Source organism: Cupressus sempervirens, chromosome 5, assembly GCF_028749045.1.
Source record: "Cupressus sempervirens isolate cs-2001-9-10 chromosome 5, ASM2874904v1, whole genome shotgun sequence".
Taxonomy (NCBI): domain Eukaryota; kingdom Viridiplantae; phylum Streptophyta; class Pinopsida; order Cupressales; family Cupressaceae; genus Cupressus; species Cupressus sempervirens.
The window spans coordinates 391019987-391037990 of NC_143122.1; the positions used below are offsets into that span (position 1 = coordinate 391019987).

Consider the following 18004-nt stretch of genomic DNA (forward strand, 5'->3'; position numbering starts at 1 on the left):
AGAAGTAAATACTAAAAGTCTAAATAAATCAATACAATTTGACAATGTCAATCACATCTTCCTCTTTCCACTTGCACTAGCAGGAAAGCGAGGGGGTCTAGTCCTAGAAGAAGTGCCGCGCACTGGGATAGGGCGTGAGCTGCGTGACTGTGAACTTTGTGGCTGTGCCCCCTTGCTCGACGTCCCTACTGACTGGCTCGGCGTCCTAGAAGAGGATGCATCTCCTCCTAATGGTAATGCCTGATCCTCGCCTGAATCATCATCATCCTCGTCCTCATCCTCAATGTCATCCATAGTGAACTGAAAATCAGCGTTAGCCTCCCCCTCCATGGCCTGCCTCTCCAAATCAGCAATCTCATTTGGTGTAAACAATGGACTTGGCTCCTGTGCTATCCAATCAGAATAAAGATCTATCTCATCTAGATCAAGCGGACCAGGTAGTTCTAAGAGCTGTGCCTTTTTTATGCGCAACTTAAGATTATAGTGCACATAAACAAGGTCATTAAGCTATTTTTGAGTCAATCTGTTTCTTTTCTTTGTATGGATGGACTCAAATAAGCTCCAATTGCGCTCACAATGGGATGAGCTACAAGGTTGGGATAGGACTCTGAGAGCAAATTTCCTTAAATTGGGGGTATTGCCACCCCAACTTGCCCACCAAGCATCTGCAAAACAAAATTAAAAAAGTTATAAAGCAATAAAAAAAAAAATCAGAAGCACAACTTATCAATTAGCAAAATTTTTAAAGTTTGACGCTTTACCTGGTGCTTGAGTAGATCTTGCTCTCTTTGCTAGCATAGAAGAGAACAAAGGACCCCTTGATTCCACATAGATTTGTTGTTTGGTCACAATAAGGTCTCTCTCCTCTTCACTTGATATCATTCTCTCAATGCATTTAGAGAGACCTTCCATGACCTCTCCATTAGGATCTGAGTAGGAATCATCAGCCCTAAAACAAATAGAAAATGATATCAAATCTTACTACACAACCTTAAAAAGTAAAGTAAAATAAAGACTTATTAAAATCCCAACTTCAAGGACAATCAATTATCATAGTACCTGAATTTGGGATTGAGGAAGTAGCCTGCTGCATGAATAGGTTGGTGGAGCATATTGTTCCACCTCCTATCAATTATTTCCCAAATGGGGTCAAATTTGAGACTATCCCCATGATAGTAACTTCTAACAGCCTCTTTCGCCCTATCCATGGCCTCATAAAGACCTCCCATTGGGGATTGCTGCCCATCACATGTGCGCAAGACTAGAACCAGGGGCAGAGACATCTGCATTTGAAATTTGAAAAATACAAATTAGTTAATAACATAGTAAGTTATGAATTGATAATGAAACTTGAATACACTAAAAACATAATGAAGTTACCTCCACAATCTCCTTAGCCTTTGCAAAAAAGCTATCATCAAACACTATTCGTGCCACAGCCTCTCCTTCGGGCTTCTTTGCGTAAGGTGAAGCAACCCAATCAGCACACACAAACATTTGCTTCAAAGCCAATATGTGGTCAAGAATACTTTGCAATGTCAAGAAGACCGTTGCAAACCTTGTCATAGCAAGTCTCATCAAATCTTTGCCTTTAGTGGCTTTTCTCATCAAACTGAGAACCCATGGGTGATTATAGATATATTTCGTGACTCGCCTAGCATCTTCCATAATTGGACTCACCCAATCAAGTTTTCCTATGTCCTCCAAAAGAAGGTCAAGGACGTGTGCTGCACAAGGTGACCAAAAAAGTGTGGGATGCCTCTCTTGGAGGATTCTACCTAAAAGATTAGCAAAAAATCAATAATCAATAACAAACTTTCCATATTTAGTATTTACAAATTACATCAAATCTAAATTGAATAATACCATTATCCAGATTCCATAGCATTACATTCATAATTCATATTGATTCAAATATAAAAAATCAAATCTACCTGCTGCTGCATTATCTGTGATTATTTGCACCACATTCTCTATTCCCACCTCCATGACAACATTCTCCAACATTAAAGCCAATGTGGCTGCATTTTTCACTTTGTTGGAGGCATCGACAGATTTCCAAAACACCACATCATCTTTGCAAGCAATCAAGAAGTTAATAATGGTTCTACTTCTTCCATCTGTCCACCCATCAGATAAAATGGTGCAGCCATACTTCTTCCACTCTTTCTTTTGGTCTTCTATCAACAATGTTGCCCTACCAACCGCTTTGTCAAGCAACCTACAAAATTTAGGTGTATATTAAATAAAGTGTAAGTGTTAGTAAAAAATTAGGAAATAAGTTATAACAATTAAGATTTAAAATATAACAATGAACTAAAGTGAATCACAATTATTTACAATTACTAAATAGTAAAATACTAACCTTCCACTCATATCCTTGCGATTAGGCGGCTTGTACCCTTTGCCTGATATTGTCATTGCATTCACCATATTGACCCAATAGGGACTATCAACGGCATTCATTGAGATATTGTTGAAAAACCAAAAATCAGCTGCTGCAATATCAGTTTGCTCATGCACCTCCTTAAACCATGCAGTGCCCTCTAATGATGGTTGTGCTCCAGGTGTGTTTCTGGGCACAAAATAACCACCTATCCCTGATGGGGATCCGGATGGTGATGATGAAGAAGTAGGAGATGTAGAAGAAGTGGAACCGGTAAATGAGAAATTTTATTTGCGGATCCGTGGGCCACGAAGAGATCCTGGTATGTTCTCAAGTGCTTCTTCTTCCTCTTGCATATCAAAAGGAGCTCCTTTTGATTCAGCTATGGCTGCCCTCATAGCTAATTTTGCCCTCTCCCTATTCAATTTTTTCTCTTCAGCAGCTGCAAGTAGGGCATGGATGAATCTTTTTTCTTCATCAGTTACCTTGAGACAAGGATTTGAGTCATGTTTCTTTATGCCTGCAAGGTGGTATTTGAGGCGGTTTATGCCTCCAGAAATAATTCTCTCACAGGGAATGCATATCACCTTCCCAATATCATTTGGATTTGGAGCTTCATAGGCATACCGCCATGCCTTATCTCTTGCATTTTTAGGCCGAGTGCCTATATATCCAGATGGGCATGGTGTTTGTGGCCACTCTTCTTGCGAGTTTGTCATTTTTTTAATGCTTGACCGCTGCCCTACACATAAATTTATAGAAAAATGAATAAACAAAGTTAAAACTTAGAAGCTAGGGTTTCAAATGATTCAAAGTTCAAACATAGAGTTAAACTTAAAATGATTTGAAATGATTTGAAATCATTTACAAACAACAACAAAAATAAAAGAACATTTGTTATAAAACTATAAAAAAAATTTCAAACTATGATAAAATGAACATACCTGGAAAGAAATTTGTCTTCGAAAACCGGTTAGAATCCTCTAAAATCCACTCAAATCCGTCTTGAATCACTTGCAATCAGCTAAGAATGCCTCCAAACCTTCTTCTCTCCATGCCTCAAGGCTCTAGACAATGCAAATACAACAAACAATGAGCAAAAAAATAACTTTGTGCCCTTTTTAGCCATCACAGTCCGCGGGCCAGGAAATCGTGAGTTTTTAGTTAAAACTCGCCGAGTTTTAGCCGAGTAATCGGCGATTAATCGGCGAGTAAATACCTTCCAGCCGAGTTTTTGATTTGGCGAGTTAAGTGGCCAAAAACTCGCCGAGCTGAAAAACTCGGTGAGTGTTTGAAACTCGCCGAGTACTTGGCGAGTTTTCCATCTATGATTCCAACATCAAAGAAAATTTGATGTTGAAGATCAAATAAAATTCGATGTAGAATTTTGGGTTTGATTATATTTGAAGATTAAAAAATAACACTTACGTAAATTTTTTCTCTAATTTCAGCTATTATAATTCATTGTGATGCAATGTTATATAGCTTGTTGTGACTTCATCCATTTAATAGAGGTATCATGAAAATCCAAATTTGGAATGGAAATATAGTGTAGAACTACCTATCCAACTCCTGTTGAATCCAGTAGTCCACTACTTGCTGATGTGAAATTTATACCAGTTAAAAAGTTTCCCTTTGGCTTTAGAAAGGGATGAGGGAAGGGAGGGTGCCCCAAGAAAGATTTCATTGTAATCACAAGTTACAAACATCAACATGAAGGAGGAGTATTAACAGGTTACAAAAGAACAAAGAAAAAAAAACACCAAACAACATGGAGGAGGAGTATTGACAACATTGTTTAGAATTGTACACCATCAATATAGAGAAAAAACATTGATAATTTTTTTGTCAATATTTCCATCTAAGTATTTAGCTGATACTTAGAGAAGAGAAAATGTTCAATTAAAAATATTGATAACAAGACATAACTAACCAAATTTAGAGAAAAATCTTGACACCATTATAAACTGTAGAATTTCATGACATTAATGTCTTTGTCAATATTAACTGAAGAATTCATCATGACATTTTAGAAAAAGCTTTCTTAACAAAAAAATTCATCTATCCTTATTTATTTTATGATATACTCACTGTGATATAAATGAAGTTTTTTGTTCAAAGTTGTTTGATCAAAACATCTTCTAATTTAAATATATATAAATTCATGATATTATAACCTAGTTCCATTACTATGTTTTACAGTTATATATACCCAAAATGAAAATAGAAAGACCTTGTAAACTTGAACCTTATTTGATATAGCATTATGAAGTTAGTCAAAGACACGAATCTGCTCTAATATTTTAGAAAGCTTGGCACTTTACCTTAAGTTCAAGATATGCGAGACATTTTTATTCTCTAAATAGTTAAAATCATTTTTGATAAAGGTAATAATGCATGCACCATGTACACTACTTTTCCTTAAGTGACCATGATATGCATTCAAAGACTACCTCATGCATAACAAACAACTAATTCCATTGAACCCAAAATATTTGAAATGCACACTGCATAAAATGTTTGGATGCAAATTCACCACATAGGCTATAATATATGAAAGAATAATGCTACAAGATTTTGAAGAGGAGAGAAGTACTTGCTCAGATGCCCAATCATCTACATTTAGATTAGATCTATTTGCTACATTTCTTGGAGACCACATGATTCCATCCAGCAAGCCACTTATTTTATTTTTCTTGTCTCTTAATATGGCCAACTCTCTCCACATATCATCTCATTCATCCTGTATACATCATATAAACTAAGAAATGTAACATCTAAATTCCTCATTAACATCTAAAATTCATTCATTCTATTAATAAAATGTAGCATTCATGAACCGCCTTAGCAGATTCAACTCTACCCTCATGTAATTTACTTGTCAAATAGATCACTAAATTTGAGGCAATCCCATAGAAAGTCATTCTTTCGAGTACTTCATACACTATATTAAAAAATCATAAATAAATGAGTTTTAATTTAAAAAGTACACATGAATTCTAATAGCAATATCATAATTTGACACAATTCAAAGAATAACTTCTACTTATCATGAATCTATCAATTAAAACTCTACAAAACACCTTATAATTAACTAAAGTTTCTAATGCAAAATTGTAGATGTGAATGACATCATATAATTGATTCGATAAACTTGTGAATGCCACTCTGAATGCTCCACCTGATGTCGTGTGCGTATGAATTGAGATTACATATTGAATTATAATGTCCTTCTGCATTTCCTAAAACCAAGAGATTCACACAGTTAGTGTGCAATCATGGGTTAATATTGAGATTCACTTGGTTTCGAGAATAATTTAATATTCTCTACTAATTAGGGCCAACCACATGAAGGTGGAAGCTCATTTGGCCCCATCCTCCCTAACATCTAAATTCCTTGTTAGCATCTAAAATTCATGCATTCTATTAATTAAATGTAACATTGATGAATTATCACATGATAACATTCATTAACACGTAAGTTTCATTAGAATATTCACATTAATATTAAAACATAAGATTCATTAGAACATTCACATGAACATTCAATAGAACATAAATAAAACATGACGCAGTGCAAGGCAGGAGAATCCCCAAAGGAGATGTCCTAGCCCCTAGCAAATAACCACACAATGAAAACACAACACAAGATACATAATTTGATATCAAATGAAACTCTTTATCCATAAAATAACTATTTACATGCAATGTGTCAGGTTGTAAGGCCTTCCTGGTTACGACCAAATACAATAGCAATTACAATAATAGTTCTGCAAGATCCCTTAAGATCCAACCCAAACATTAGCTAGTCAAGATCCACACTTTGGTAGAAACCTCCAGGAAAATCTAAACTTGTGCTTGCAAGCCCACCAAGCAACCTCCTTGTTTCTAAACTGCAACCACTAGCTCTTCTCACAAAATCGCAACTCCACCACAATCCTACTATAAATTGTCTCACATTTGATACTCTATCCATAGACCCAAGAAAACTCATTCCTCTGCTTCCTCCTCCTCTCAAAGCTTCTACTAACAAGAGATCACACCTTGAAACTTGATTGGAAATGCTCATATGCCTTGCTTAAATAGGCACTTACCACCCAAGATGTAACAAACATAACCAATGTAAGATAAAAGGTAAATGCAACTACCTTCCAACAAATATTTAATTCCCACCCAAATACAACTAAGCACCACCATGTGGCTTAACAATTATTAAATGCATGGATTAAGGAAATGTCCACAAACTTCTAGAATTCCACCTACACACCTTGATAACTAGAATGATAACCATTTTTATTTATTTTTCTATCTATGCCACCTATGTACCTTGAAAATAGAAATTCCTCTTTTCTCATTTTTCCCTTTTTAAAATTTTCTCCCTCTAATTTTCATCACTTTCTCTCTCCTCCATTTTAAAAAAAAAAAAAAATTTAAAATTTCTGACGCAAGATGCTCCTGCATTAGACTCCTTAGGTAGATAGAAAAGTGTGTCTCACATTGACACCAAAAGAAATATCTGCACCCATCTTTACCTTCACCAAAGGTTTCCACTCCAGGGACAAGAAAACCAAGATGCAAATCATCTACATCTACATCACTTTGTCAAACACAAGAATCTCAACCATCTAATCAGCATGCTCACTCCTAGGAACAAACTGAACGTACTGTTTCATCAGCAAAATCTCATTCACATCAATGACTAATGAATCCATGCTAGCCATAACAAACTCCACATTAGCAACAATATGTAGATCTCCATTAACACATGCCAAACTCAAAACACCAGCGATCTCATTTCTCACAATAAAATACTCTACAAGATACAAGTCACCACCAAAAACAAACAGATCATCCATGACTGAGTGCCCTACAATCTCCATTTCAAACTCAACCAATTGATCATGAAAACCAAACTCCATCATAGCATCAACAAGGTTAGGAATATCCTCAACAACAACCTCTAGTTGCTCTCCAGGTTCTGTATCAGACTCCACAAATTGATAAAAAAAACCAACCTCTTCCATCTCAAGCTTTCTATGTCATCTTCTCTCTCGAACAAGTCTTCTAACCAACCAGACAACTCTCTTCTAGATTGGTAGACTCCAACTCTAATAGCTTAGAATTTCCTTCTCATGTTTCTCAACTATTTTAGAAAAAGCAACATCCATAATAACATGCACTCGAGCTATTGTCTCATTAATCATCCTCTCCATTATGTCACGAAGATTCGCAATCATCTTAGGGTCCAATCCTCTTGGAGCCATCTTCCAAGATCTTTGCAAACCCTCTGCAACAAATCACCAATAGATCAATCTTCCTAAACAAGATCAACCTTCCATCCTCACAACCATAGATCCATCTTCATGTCCTCCCAAGGTCCTAGTGCAAATTGCCTCAAATTTGGCGATCTGTCTACATGCTCAAGAACAACCTTCGCTCTAATACCACTTGACGTAGAGCAAGATAGGAGAATCCCCGAAGGAGATATCCTAGACCCAACAAATAACCACACAACAGAAACACAACACAAGATACACAATATGATACCAAATATAACTCTTTATTCATAAAATAACTTTTTACATGCAATGTGTCAGGTTGTAAGGCCTTTTCGGTTATGGCCAAATACAATAGCAATTACGATAATAGTTCTGCAAGATCCCTCAAGATCCAACCCAAACACTAGCTAGTCTAGACCCACACTCTGGTAGAAACCTCCAAGGAAAATCTAAATTGTGCTCGCAAGCCCACCAAACAACCTTCTTGTTTCCAAACCGCAGCCACTAGCTCTTCTCACAAACTCACAACTCCACCACAATCCTACTATAAACTACCTCACATTTGGCACTCTGTCCACAAACTTGGGAAAACTTGCTCCTCTACTTCCTCCTTCTCTCTAAGCTTCTACTAAGAAAAGATTACACCTTGAAGCTTGATTAGAAATGCTCACATGCCTTGCTTATATAGGCATTTAACGCCCAAGATGTAACAAACACAACGAATGTGGGATAAAAGGTAAATGCAACTACCTCCCAACAAATATTTAATTCCCACCCAAATACAACTAAGCACCACCATGTAGCCCAACAAATATTAAATTCATGAATTAAGGAAATGTCCACAAACTTCTAGAATTCCACCTACACACCTCGATAAATGGAATGACAACCATTTTAATTAATTTTTCTATTTACGCCACCTATGCACCTTGAAAATAGAAATTCCTTTTTTCTCATTTTTTCCCTTTCTTATTTTTAAAATTTTTTCCTCTAATTTTCGTCACTTTCTCTCTCCTCTAGTTTTTTAAAAAAAAATTTAATCATTTTATTTTTCTGACGCAAGATGTTCTTGCATAAAAGCATCTAGACACAAACATCAATCATTATCAAATAAGTTACATAAGTTCACATGAATCATTTCTTTTTTTGTCCTTCCCTATATTGTTGCAGAGGCACATCCATGCCTTGATTGATATTTCTTCTCACCTGTGGACATGCACTCACTGTTCTTTGCAAAGATAGGTCCTCTATAATAACAAATACAAGGGTTAAATTTAAAAATTTTGAGACTTTAAAGATTTTAAAAAGCATTGTAGCGTTGTTTACCTTGTCCAACCACATCATCTTGCCCATAGGCTTGGACCTCAACATGCTCATTAGGAACAACCTCTGCATCCCCTGCAACTGCAATACAAGATGTTTTCTTAATCCCAACACATATTATAGTTAAATTTGTATTACTACTCCAAATTCAATTTAAAATATTTTCTTGTCTTAATAATTAAAAAAATAAAAATAAAAATAGAAAATATATTCCTTGAGTACTACGATCCACATTCAAATCAGTGCCTCCACGGTGCTCCATTGATGTATCAGGATTGGTAGGCTGCAATCCAATGTAAATAGTTAGTGCATTTATCAACAATATATACATATAAATACAAGATAAATACTAAGAAATGTTAATCATTCATTTTTAATACATATAAATATATTCACTTTAAAGTTTTCAACAAATATATAATCATTATTTCCTTACTTAAAACAAATATAATGACTTATATTTTTGGAACTTAATATCAAATGTAGTAATTGCTAAAGTATTCAATTTGACATAAAAATCAATTGACTTATTTACCTCATCGATAGATCTAATAGAAGAATCTTGCACACTCATTGCTTGGAGTCATTCAGCCATGTATAGCCTCGTCTGAAGGCTAATTTCTTGTCCTCTTCAGAAGTTGTTTTTTTAAACTCCATGGCCTACATTTTTTCTTGATATCATGAATTTAATGTTGTAATAAATTTCATCAAGACCAAATTGTTTATAATTTGTAAATATTTGTATATGATTTTTCATTTACTTATACTTACAATTCGTGCAACAAGTTTTGAATATCCACCCGAGTCGGGTTTGTGTTGCCTGTGCTTCTCTTTGCTTGCTTCGGTTGCCTTTGATGTGTCAGGCAACCTATGTGAAGTTTTAAATATGTTAGATCACATAAGTATTAAGAGAAATTATTACATAATTTTATTCTTAATATTATGACATACCTTCTTTCCTCAGGTGGTACCATTTCTCCATCATCTATTGTTTTGTTCTCAGTGGCATCCTTTTTAAGATTCTCCCACTCAATAATAGGAATATAGGGGGTCACTCATAACAAGGGTTCTTTTTTCATTTGGGCTATGTAGTTGTACCTAGTATACTTTAAAGCTTGGCTCGCTTTATCAAGGAGCCTAAGTCTTTGAAAGACGTTGGGTCCAAAAAGTGTTGTCATGACATCAATTAGTTTATCCTTTAACTCTTTCATTTGCAAATTCCACCTTTTAAGAAAAAAAAAAAAAAACTATTAGATTCATAAATGAACTGAAGCTAACTTTTAATTTACTTGAAGAAATTGATCAAAGGAAACATTATCAAGCAACGAAATCAAAATATGATACCCTATGTGTATGGTCAGCACAAATATACGCAAATATTCATCATTAAGTTTTTCATTAAAAATCTTATTCCCTGCAAAATAATAATGGGATTAGTAGTTATTGCAAGGGACTACACAGGAGGTTAGTGCATTTGGTTATGAGTATAAGATTGTATAGTAAAAGAAAGGATTAATCTTTAAAGTACCTGGAAGTTGGGCTACTCTCAGGGGAAGACCATCTTCATTGCTAACGAGCAATTGATCACAATTCTTTATTGTTCCCATACATCTAACATGGGTACACCTAGGAATGTCCTCATCACCTCGTGCATAAAATGAATCCAATATTACAAAATTCCCCCTAAGAAATAATAGTTCAAGTGCAATAAATACATGAAAATGAGAGAGAAAAAGAAGAATCTACTTAACAATAGGCACTGCCACTACATATGTTACTGTGCTATGTTAGAGATAGTTAGAGCATAATAAAACAAGATTTTTAGAGCTATTAAAAAAAAATTGTTCGAGCGAAACACAAGTGTAGGATAGAACATGTCATGTACTTGAACCACTTGAAGTATCATCCTCTGGGGCATCACCATTTTCCATCCTCAGCATCCTTTGTAAAAAAAAATACATATGCATTTTATTTAATGACATAAATAAAAGAGTATACTATAAAAATTGTTATTGAACTTTTGTTATAATTAAATACTACATTAATACTTACTGTATATGTATGAACTAGGTGCATCAACTCATCCTTTGTCTATTGTATATTAGGAGTATGAGGTAGAGTTGATGTCAATTGCTTTAACTTTATTGGTAAAGCATGAATCACCATTTGCACTATAGCCACAGGATTAGTGGCTGGTGCAAAATAATTAAAGAATTCATCATGCTCATCATGCGGCTCCTTGTGGACTACTTTTTCCTTTCCCTTTTCCTAATCAATGCTTGTTTGCGAGAGCAATATTATTAGTGTTATATTTAAAATCGATCCAAAATAGTAGTGAAGAATAAAACATAATAAAAAGTACACATTAACATATTTCTTATATCTAATTTGTACAACACCAATGAGTTTTACCTATCGAGAAGAAGAAGTCCCATGAGAACCATCGTCGTCGTGCGTATCCTGTGGATGTTGATCCATATTGTAGCCTTGTATTTCAAAAAAAAAATCATTGAGACATGTTAAAACACATGAGTTATTATTCTAAGTTAGCAAAAGAAAAAAAAATTAATGGTATGTTGGATTCATTGATTGGAGTTGATTTTAAATGTACATAGTACATACCATCTTTCCCATGATAGTGGCTTTGTTTGTTTCTATGCGATTCAAATTGTAATCAATAAGAAGATCTTCACCTCCACGTATTGATTTTATTGCACATAAAACTATGTCATTTCCCTCACGCACCTCAAATATGCAATTGGGTCACTTCTTAGTTGATGCAAGTCATGTACTATTTATAAAACCTGCAATATTCCCTGATGCTTTTTGCCTTCCATCAATATAAATAGCTACTATTTTACTTTGTTCGCTAACTTTTTGCTGTATATAATTTGTCACGAGTACATACCTACACATACTTTTTATTATTATCTAATAATATGCATCCAACTACTGTAATCATAGCAAGGTCCAACATACTCCATCAATTCAACAACCTTGTTGTAAGAGACTTTTATCCCATATATGGAAATTAGGCCCAAACCATGTAATAAGGATGGTGCTATGCGATATATCCTCTCTCCAACATAAAAATCAATGTTTATCAGAGGAAGTTCATCGAGGACCTATTATTTCTGTAGATGTTTGTACCTAAAGGGCATATCAAAGTTGCCTTCACTCTCATCATCATAAGAACATGACTCCCCTTGAGCAAGAAAAAATTGCATACGTTTATTGAATTTATTTATGATATTTTGACCTCAAGTCAATCTCCTTGATTTAGACATACTAAATGTCTCACTTTCTTCTTCCATTCCTACATTTTCTTTACTCAAGGAAGACAAATCTAAGAAATACCTATTCACTAGTACCTGCACTCCATAAAATAAGAGAGATAGGTTGTAATGAGAAAGATATTTTACAAATGGTAAAATACATTAATCTCTATCGGGTGTATTGACTTATACCTAATGATCCATGAGACCATGTGGGATGCTCGTGAAAGGGCTTTAGGTTTTTGCAATAGTAAATCAATTGTCTTGTATTAGCTAAAAAATTCATGATACATATACTCAAAATTACATTGAATATTAGCATCGTATATGAATTACAAATAGTAAAAGGTGCATGACAAGTTAATCAAATTAATCATTGATCTATCAAGAACTAAATATTGAATAACATAGGCATTGATCACATAACTGTACATTTCATTCTTCTCATTGATAATCAAACCCCCATCATTGATATTATTCTTCATCCTTCTCATCACTAGTATCATCGTCGTTGTCAACATCATCACCACCACGGTCATCATCATCATCCTCATCATCATCATCATCTTCATCATCCTCATAATTATCATCATTGTGATCAGTAGAAGCATCATTATCGTGATCAGTAGCAACATCATTTGCATCATCGACTAACCCTCAATCGTGATCCACTTCATCCCCTTCCTTGGTATCTTCTTCTTCCATCACATTATACTTTAATGACCTTCCTCTTGGATCATGTCTAACAACAAATGACTAAACCAGTTTATGTGAAGCCTATGAGTAAAATACCTTCTCACATTGGCTTGGAAGAACATAGGCTCATCCCCAACTGGCTCAAACAACCTTGTATTAATCATTGGAAATTCATTCTCATGCTCAATAATAGTTCTATCAAGATCATTTTGATTGAGTCGTAGTCTATACCATTTGACAAAAAAGATAAATAATTTGAAGGAATTAAAGTCAGTCAAGTATATAAATCGAAATTCCATAGTATTAATTTTGAGATTCTCGAGGATGTAAGTCATTTCTAGATAAAATATTGGTCACTTGGAAGACTGCACTTATCCTGGAACCACAAGTTCTCTTCATGTCATCAAAATCTTTCATGCAAAATTTATAACCATTGCATAACATAGCCTTTTAGTGTTTCACCTACAATAATGTCAACGTGTATAAATTATTGTATCACGAGTTCAAAAACATATGGTTGATTAATAAACTTATAAGTACCTAGAGATCTCTTAAACCATATGCTAAATCTATTTCCTTTTGTGTAACACTGGGATCTCCATTATAATGATCTTGTTTAACTAATGAAACCACAAATTCCCATTTTAATCTATGACTAGATCTTGACATTATTCAATCCATACCAACATCCAATCTTGATTGTTTGCAATAAACAAATGTATTGCATCCCACTCTTTAGTAATTGTACAAAAGTAAATATATGACTTGCAATAGATTTATTTTCAAGATTAAGAATTAATTAACTACAATAACATCTCATAATTCATTACCTTTCACTTTCCTAAATATATCATTCCCCACTAAGTACTCCCCTTCAATTTTTTTAATGGAGTCTAGATCCCAAATGCAATCTATATTGGTCTTTGCTGCAAGATTAGGAAGATATTGAGTAACATACACCATCATCTGGTATACCATATACCCCTCAATCATACAACTCTTGGGACGTGCTTTTTGTCAAACCAAATGCTTCAAAAATTTCAAATGTCTCTCAACCATCCACATTGACCTAAGCTATACAGGTCCACACAATTTAATCTCCTCAACTTGGTGTATGAGGTAGTGTTCTTTTGCATTGAAAAAAGTTGAAGGTAAACACTTTTGCATTTCACACATTAGTAAACAAATTCTTTTCTTCCAATATTTTATATCTTCTTTATGAATTTCTTTAGATGACAACCACCTATAATAGATTCAAGACAAAAAAATGTATAAATATGAGACTTTACAATATATTACTTGTTTGATGTATTGAACAAATATCACTGCTTACCTCGTGTATTTTCCAAGAGCATATATCACTTGTTTGATATTATTTTTGAGGTTTTTTGGGAGGGATAGGGGTAGCACATACTGCAACAACTATCAACTGATCATTTCATTATTTTCTAACGTAATACAATGAAAATTGAATGCAATTTCACAAATATATTATAAATTCAAAAGATTGTGACTTACCTTGATGAAGGTATGCCAATCATGCATTTTTAGCCCTAGCCCAAATTCACTTTTCTTTGATATAGATTGCTTATATTTGCAACAAATCCTGTAGGAAATGAAAATTTTCATATGACTTCTTTTATGGCATTACTTTGTTGCTTCGTTAATAAACAAGGAAGGACACTTGCATTAATCCAATCTCCATTTTTATTTGATTTGATGATATTTTTCATTACATGATTGGAATTACAAATGTCACTACAAATTTTGGAAAGTTTTTCTTTGTTACGCCTTCCATCCAATATTTTCCATAATGTCTCTATTAGATTCTTTCCAATATGCATAGTATCAAACAAATGCACAATTTGTAGCTGCTCGTAGTAGAGAAACCTACTAAATTCTCTGGGATAACATTTTAGTCACTTTGGAAGGTGGTCAGTGATGCCTTGATGACCTTCATGATCATCAATTACATAATTAGCTACCAACAAAATACAATCAAAATATATAATTTCCAAACATAAACCATTAGGTAGAGCAATACTATCTTGAATTCTATTATATTCCAACCACCATAGGTGAAGTGTCATTCTTCATGGCTTTGATGTAGTCTCTTCTTTCCCATTGAAAAGATGTTTTTTGGCACTTCGAAACTTATGATTTCTATGGAGGAAGTGCCTATTGTCATCAAACACTTGCTTTCTTAAATTTTTGGAATGACTAGATTTCATTTTTGGACCACACATTGGAAATGCAAATTTCCCCTTTGTTTGAAGACCCATAAGATAACAATACAATTGGATTAAATATGTTCATTTTTGGAATTACTATTATCGCGCGCACAACTAGATTTCAGCATAATATACCACAAAAATGTGTCAATCCTAGGGCATCATGAATTGTCCACACAAGCATTGCATGGAATTGAAATTGTTTTTGTCCAATTGGTCTAGAGATATTACACATAGTGAAACCATTCCATAACACCAACAACTCATCAATAAGAGGCACAATATATACATTCATATCTTTCACTTGGTACTTATCTAGTTGAATGAACAACATTAGATAATTATTGTAGTCATTTCACTCCAAGACTTATAATTACATGTAGATAATAATATACTACTTGGAACAATCATTGCCAACATAATGTGCTCCCTCTTTATTGACATCCATGGAGGAAGGTTATTGTTGATAACAAAAAAGGACACACCGAGGAAATAAATCTCATCTCTCCAAATGGATTGACATCATTAGTTGTCAAAGAAAGCCTCAGATTTTGAGGTTCTTCTTTAAAGTGTGGTCACTTTTCCTCTATGTCCATAAAAGTTGAACCATAATGTCATCTTGACTTCTATTGCATGCATGGTAATCTATAAATTGTGCCAAGCTACTATACCTAAATAATCATTTAAGACGTGGAATAATATGCATGTAAGGAAGAACCTTGTGAGACACGTTTTTTGTCACTTGATCATCTCGATATCTGCTCATATGGGATTTTGGGCATTCTGTTGTATTTTTGTTTTCTTTATGATGAGTAACATGATCTTCAAGTTAACCATTTATTGCTTGATACTCCATTCCAATATATTTCATAGTGGCACATAATTCTCAGTATGAGCAAGGGAGAACATTTGATGGTGGTAACAAATAGACACCTATCAATCTACAACAAAAAAAAAAAAGTCATTACTATAAATAATCTTAATGGTACATATTTCACCTTTTATAGACTATAATGACATATATGACAAACCTTAGCATACGTGACATTGTTATGTTGGATAAACCATTCATAACCTTCAAATTTGCCAACAAAAATACAATAGAGAGAAGAGTTGATTGAGATCCTTCATAAAGGGTCATGTTTTCCTTCTCAAGTAGAGGTATATCATAGATGGCCTTGATGTCATCCTCATCATCATCATCATCATCATCAACACCAGCACCAAATGTGTCATGGATCAATGCATTTGTACCATCATCTTCAAATGTGTTTTTTGGCACATGATCATCATCTTCCATGGGATCATGATCTTCTCCTTCAATACTCACACCTCCATGTTCCTCCATATTCACACCTCAACGTTCCTCTGAGATGCGGTGGTCCATATCACATACAACCCTGGGGAGATCGACTTGTATAAAAATGATGATAATCAAACCCCCATTCCATGGTTCATATGTATATTAATTGCAAAAATAATATAACAAACAACTTACCAATGGATGATAATAAAACCCCCTTCAATATGACCATTCTCCCTACAATGTCTCTTAGCTATTTTGATTTTGATTCTTCTTGTCTTTAAGTTGTTACAACTCTTGCAAGGACAATAACATTTGTCATCACCTTTTCTTTGAATGTTAGACAACAATCTAGCAATTGTCTCCCTATTTTGATCAAATTCCCTTGTATTATCTGACATGATCCTTCTTCATGGGAATCACTTATTCTTGTACCATTATTGAGTTGGTTGTACTTAATTTTTATATATGCACATATGGTTTTGAAAGAAAAATTTGGTGTATTTAATGTCTATATTTGCAAAAATATTGGACATGTTGTACTTAATGTTTATATCTAGACATATAGTTTTGAAAGAAAAATTTGGTGTAATGAATGTGTATATCTGTAAAAATATTGGACATGTTGTACTTAATGTTTATATCTGCACATATGATTTTGAAAGAAAAATGTGGTGTATTTATGCCTCTTCATTTTGATTTTGTTCCAAGGAAGTCTGTCAATGGTAATAGAAAACAAGAATGAATTTTCTAAAAGTTTACAATTGTGCAAAAAAATTAATATTTTACAAGAAAATGCACCTGAAGAACTATTAGCTCAAAAGCAAGAACATGATGTTGAAACAATATAGAAAGTGCTTGACATGAGAGATCTGCAAGTGAGGGTGTTGACCAGTCTTGAAAACTTGAATGCTAAAATGAAAGCTATCAAGGATTAAACACCTATGCTAGAGTTATAACACAATGTGGAGTTGATTTTAGATATGGTAGAGGTAGATATTTAGAAGTTTGACCAAAATTTAAGGCACGAGAGAGAGAGAGTTTGTGGCAATATACCAGAAGGAGAAGGAGCAACTTTAGAAAGAGACTACACGACAGAAACAACAGCTAGACAACATAGAGGATATTATGGGAGAACTGGATAGAATCTAGGAAAGTATTGTGGTCGGTACTATGACATTGGAATCACTTGCAAGTATCTTTGAGAATTTATAGTCCAAATATCGAAAGGACTACAAGTTGTGCAATTTGTCATGTATTGCATATGCATTTGCTTTGTCATTACTTATAAGAATGTTTCAAGGTTGGGAACCACTTGAAAATCCTTTGCATGGTTTAGAGGTAATGTCATTATGGTAGAGGCAACAAAATGTGCTAGGCACTTTGTTCCCTGGGGAATTTGCCCAAAAAATTGACTAGTTACAATCCCACAAGTCTAACCTTTATGAATCTATTACAAAATTTACACCAACACATAAAAATATGGAAAAGATGGGGGAATGGAACCCTTA

The 18004-nt window shown here is 34.2% G+C and overlaps 1 protein-coding gene across 1 annotated transcript; it reads right to left on the bottom strand.

The window, feature by feature from the left end:
• Nucleotides 1–507: 507 nt before the first annotated feature.
• Nucleotides 508–2645, bottom strand: LOC149556443 (uncharacterized). The gene is made up of 6 exons (XM_089829847.1): nt 2366–2645; nt 1935–2221; nt 1381–1778; nt 1060–1283; nt 762–949; nt 508–665 (listed from the first exon to the last, which is right to left on the bottom strand). The coding sequence occupies exons 1-6, from the start codon at nt 2464–2466 to the stop codon at nt 508–510; spliced, it is 1356 nt and encodes a 451-aa protein (XP_089685973.1). The 5' UTR covers nt 2467–2645.
• Between the last annotated feature and the right edge of the window lie 15359 nt (nt 2646–18004).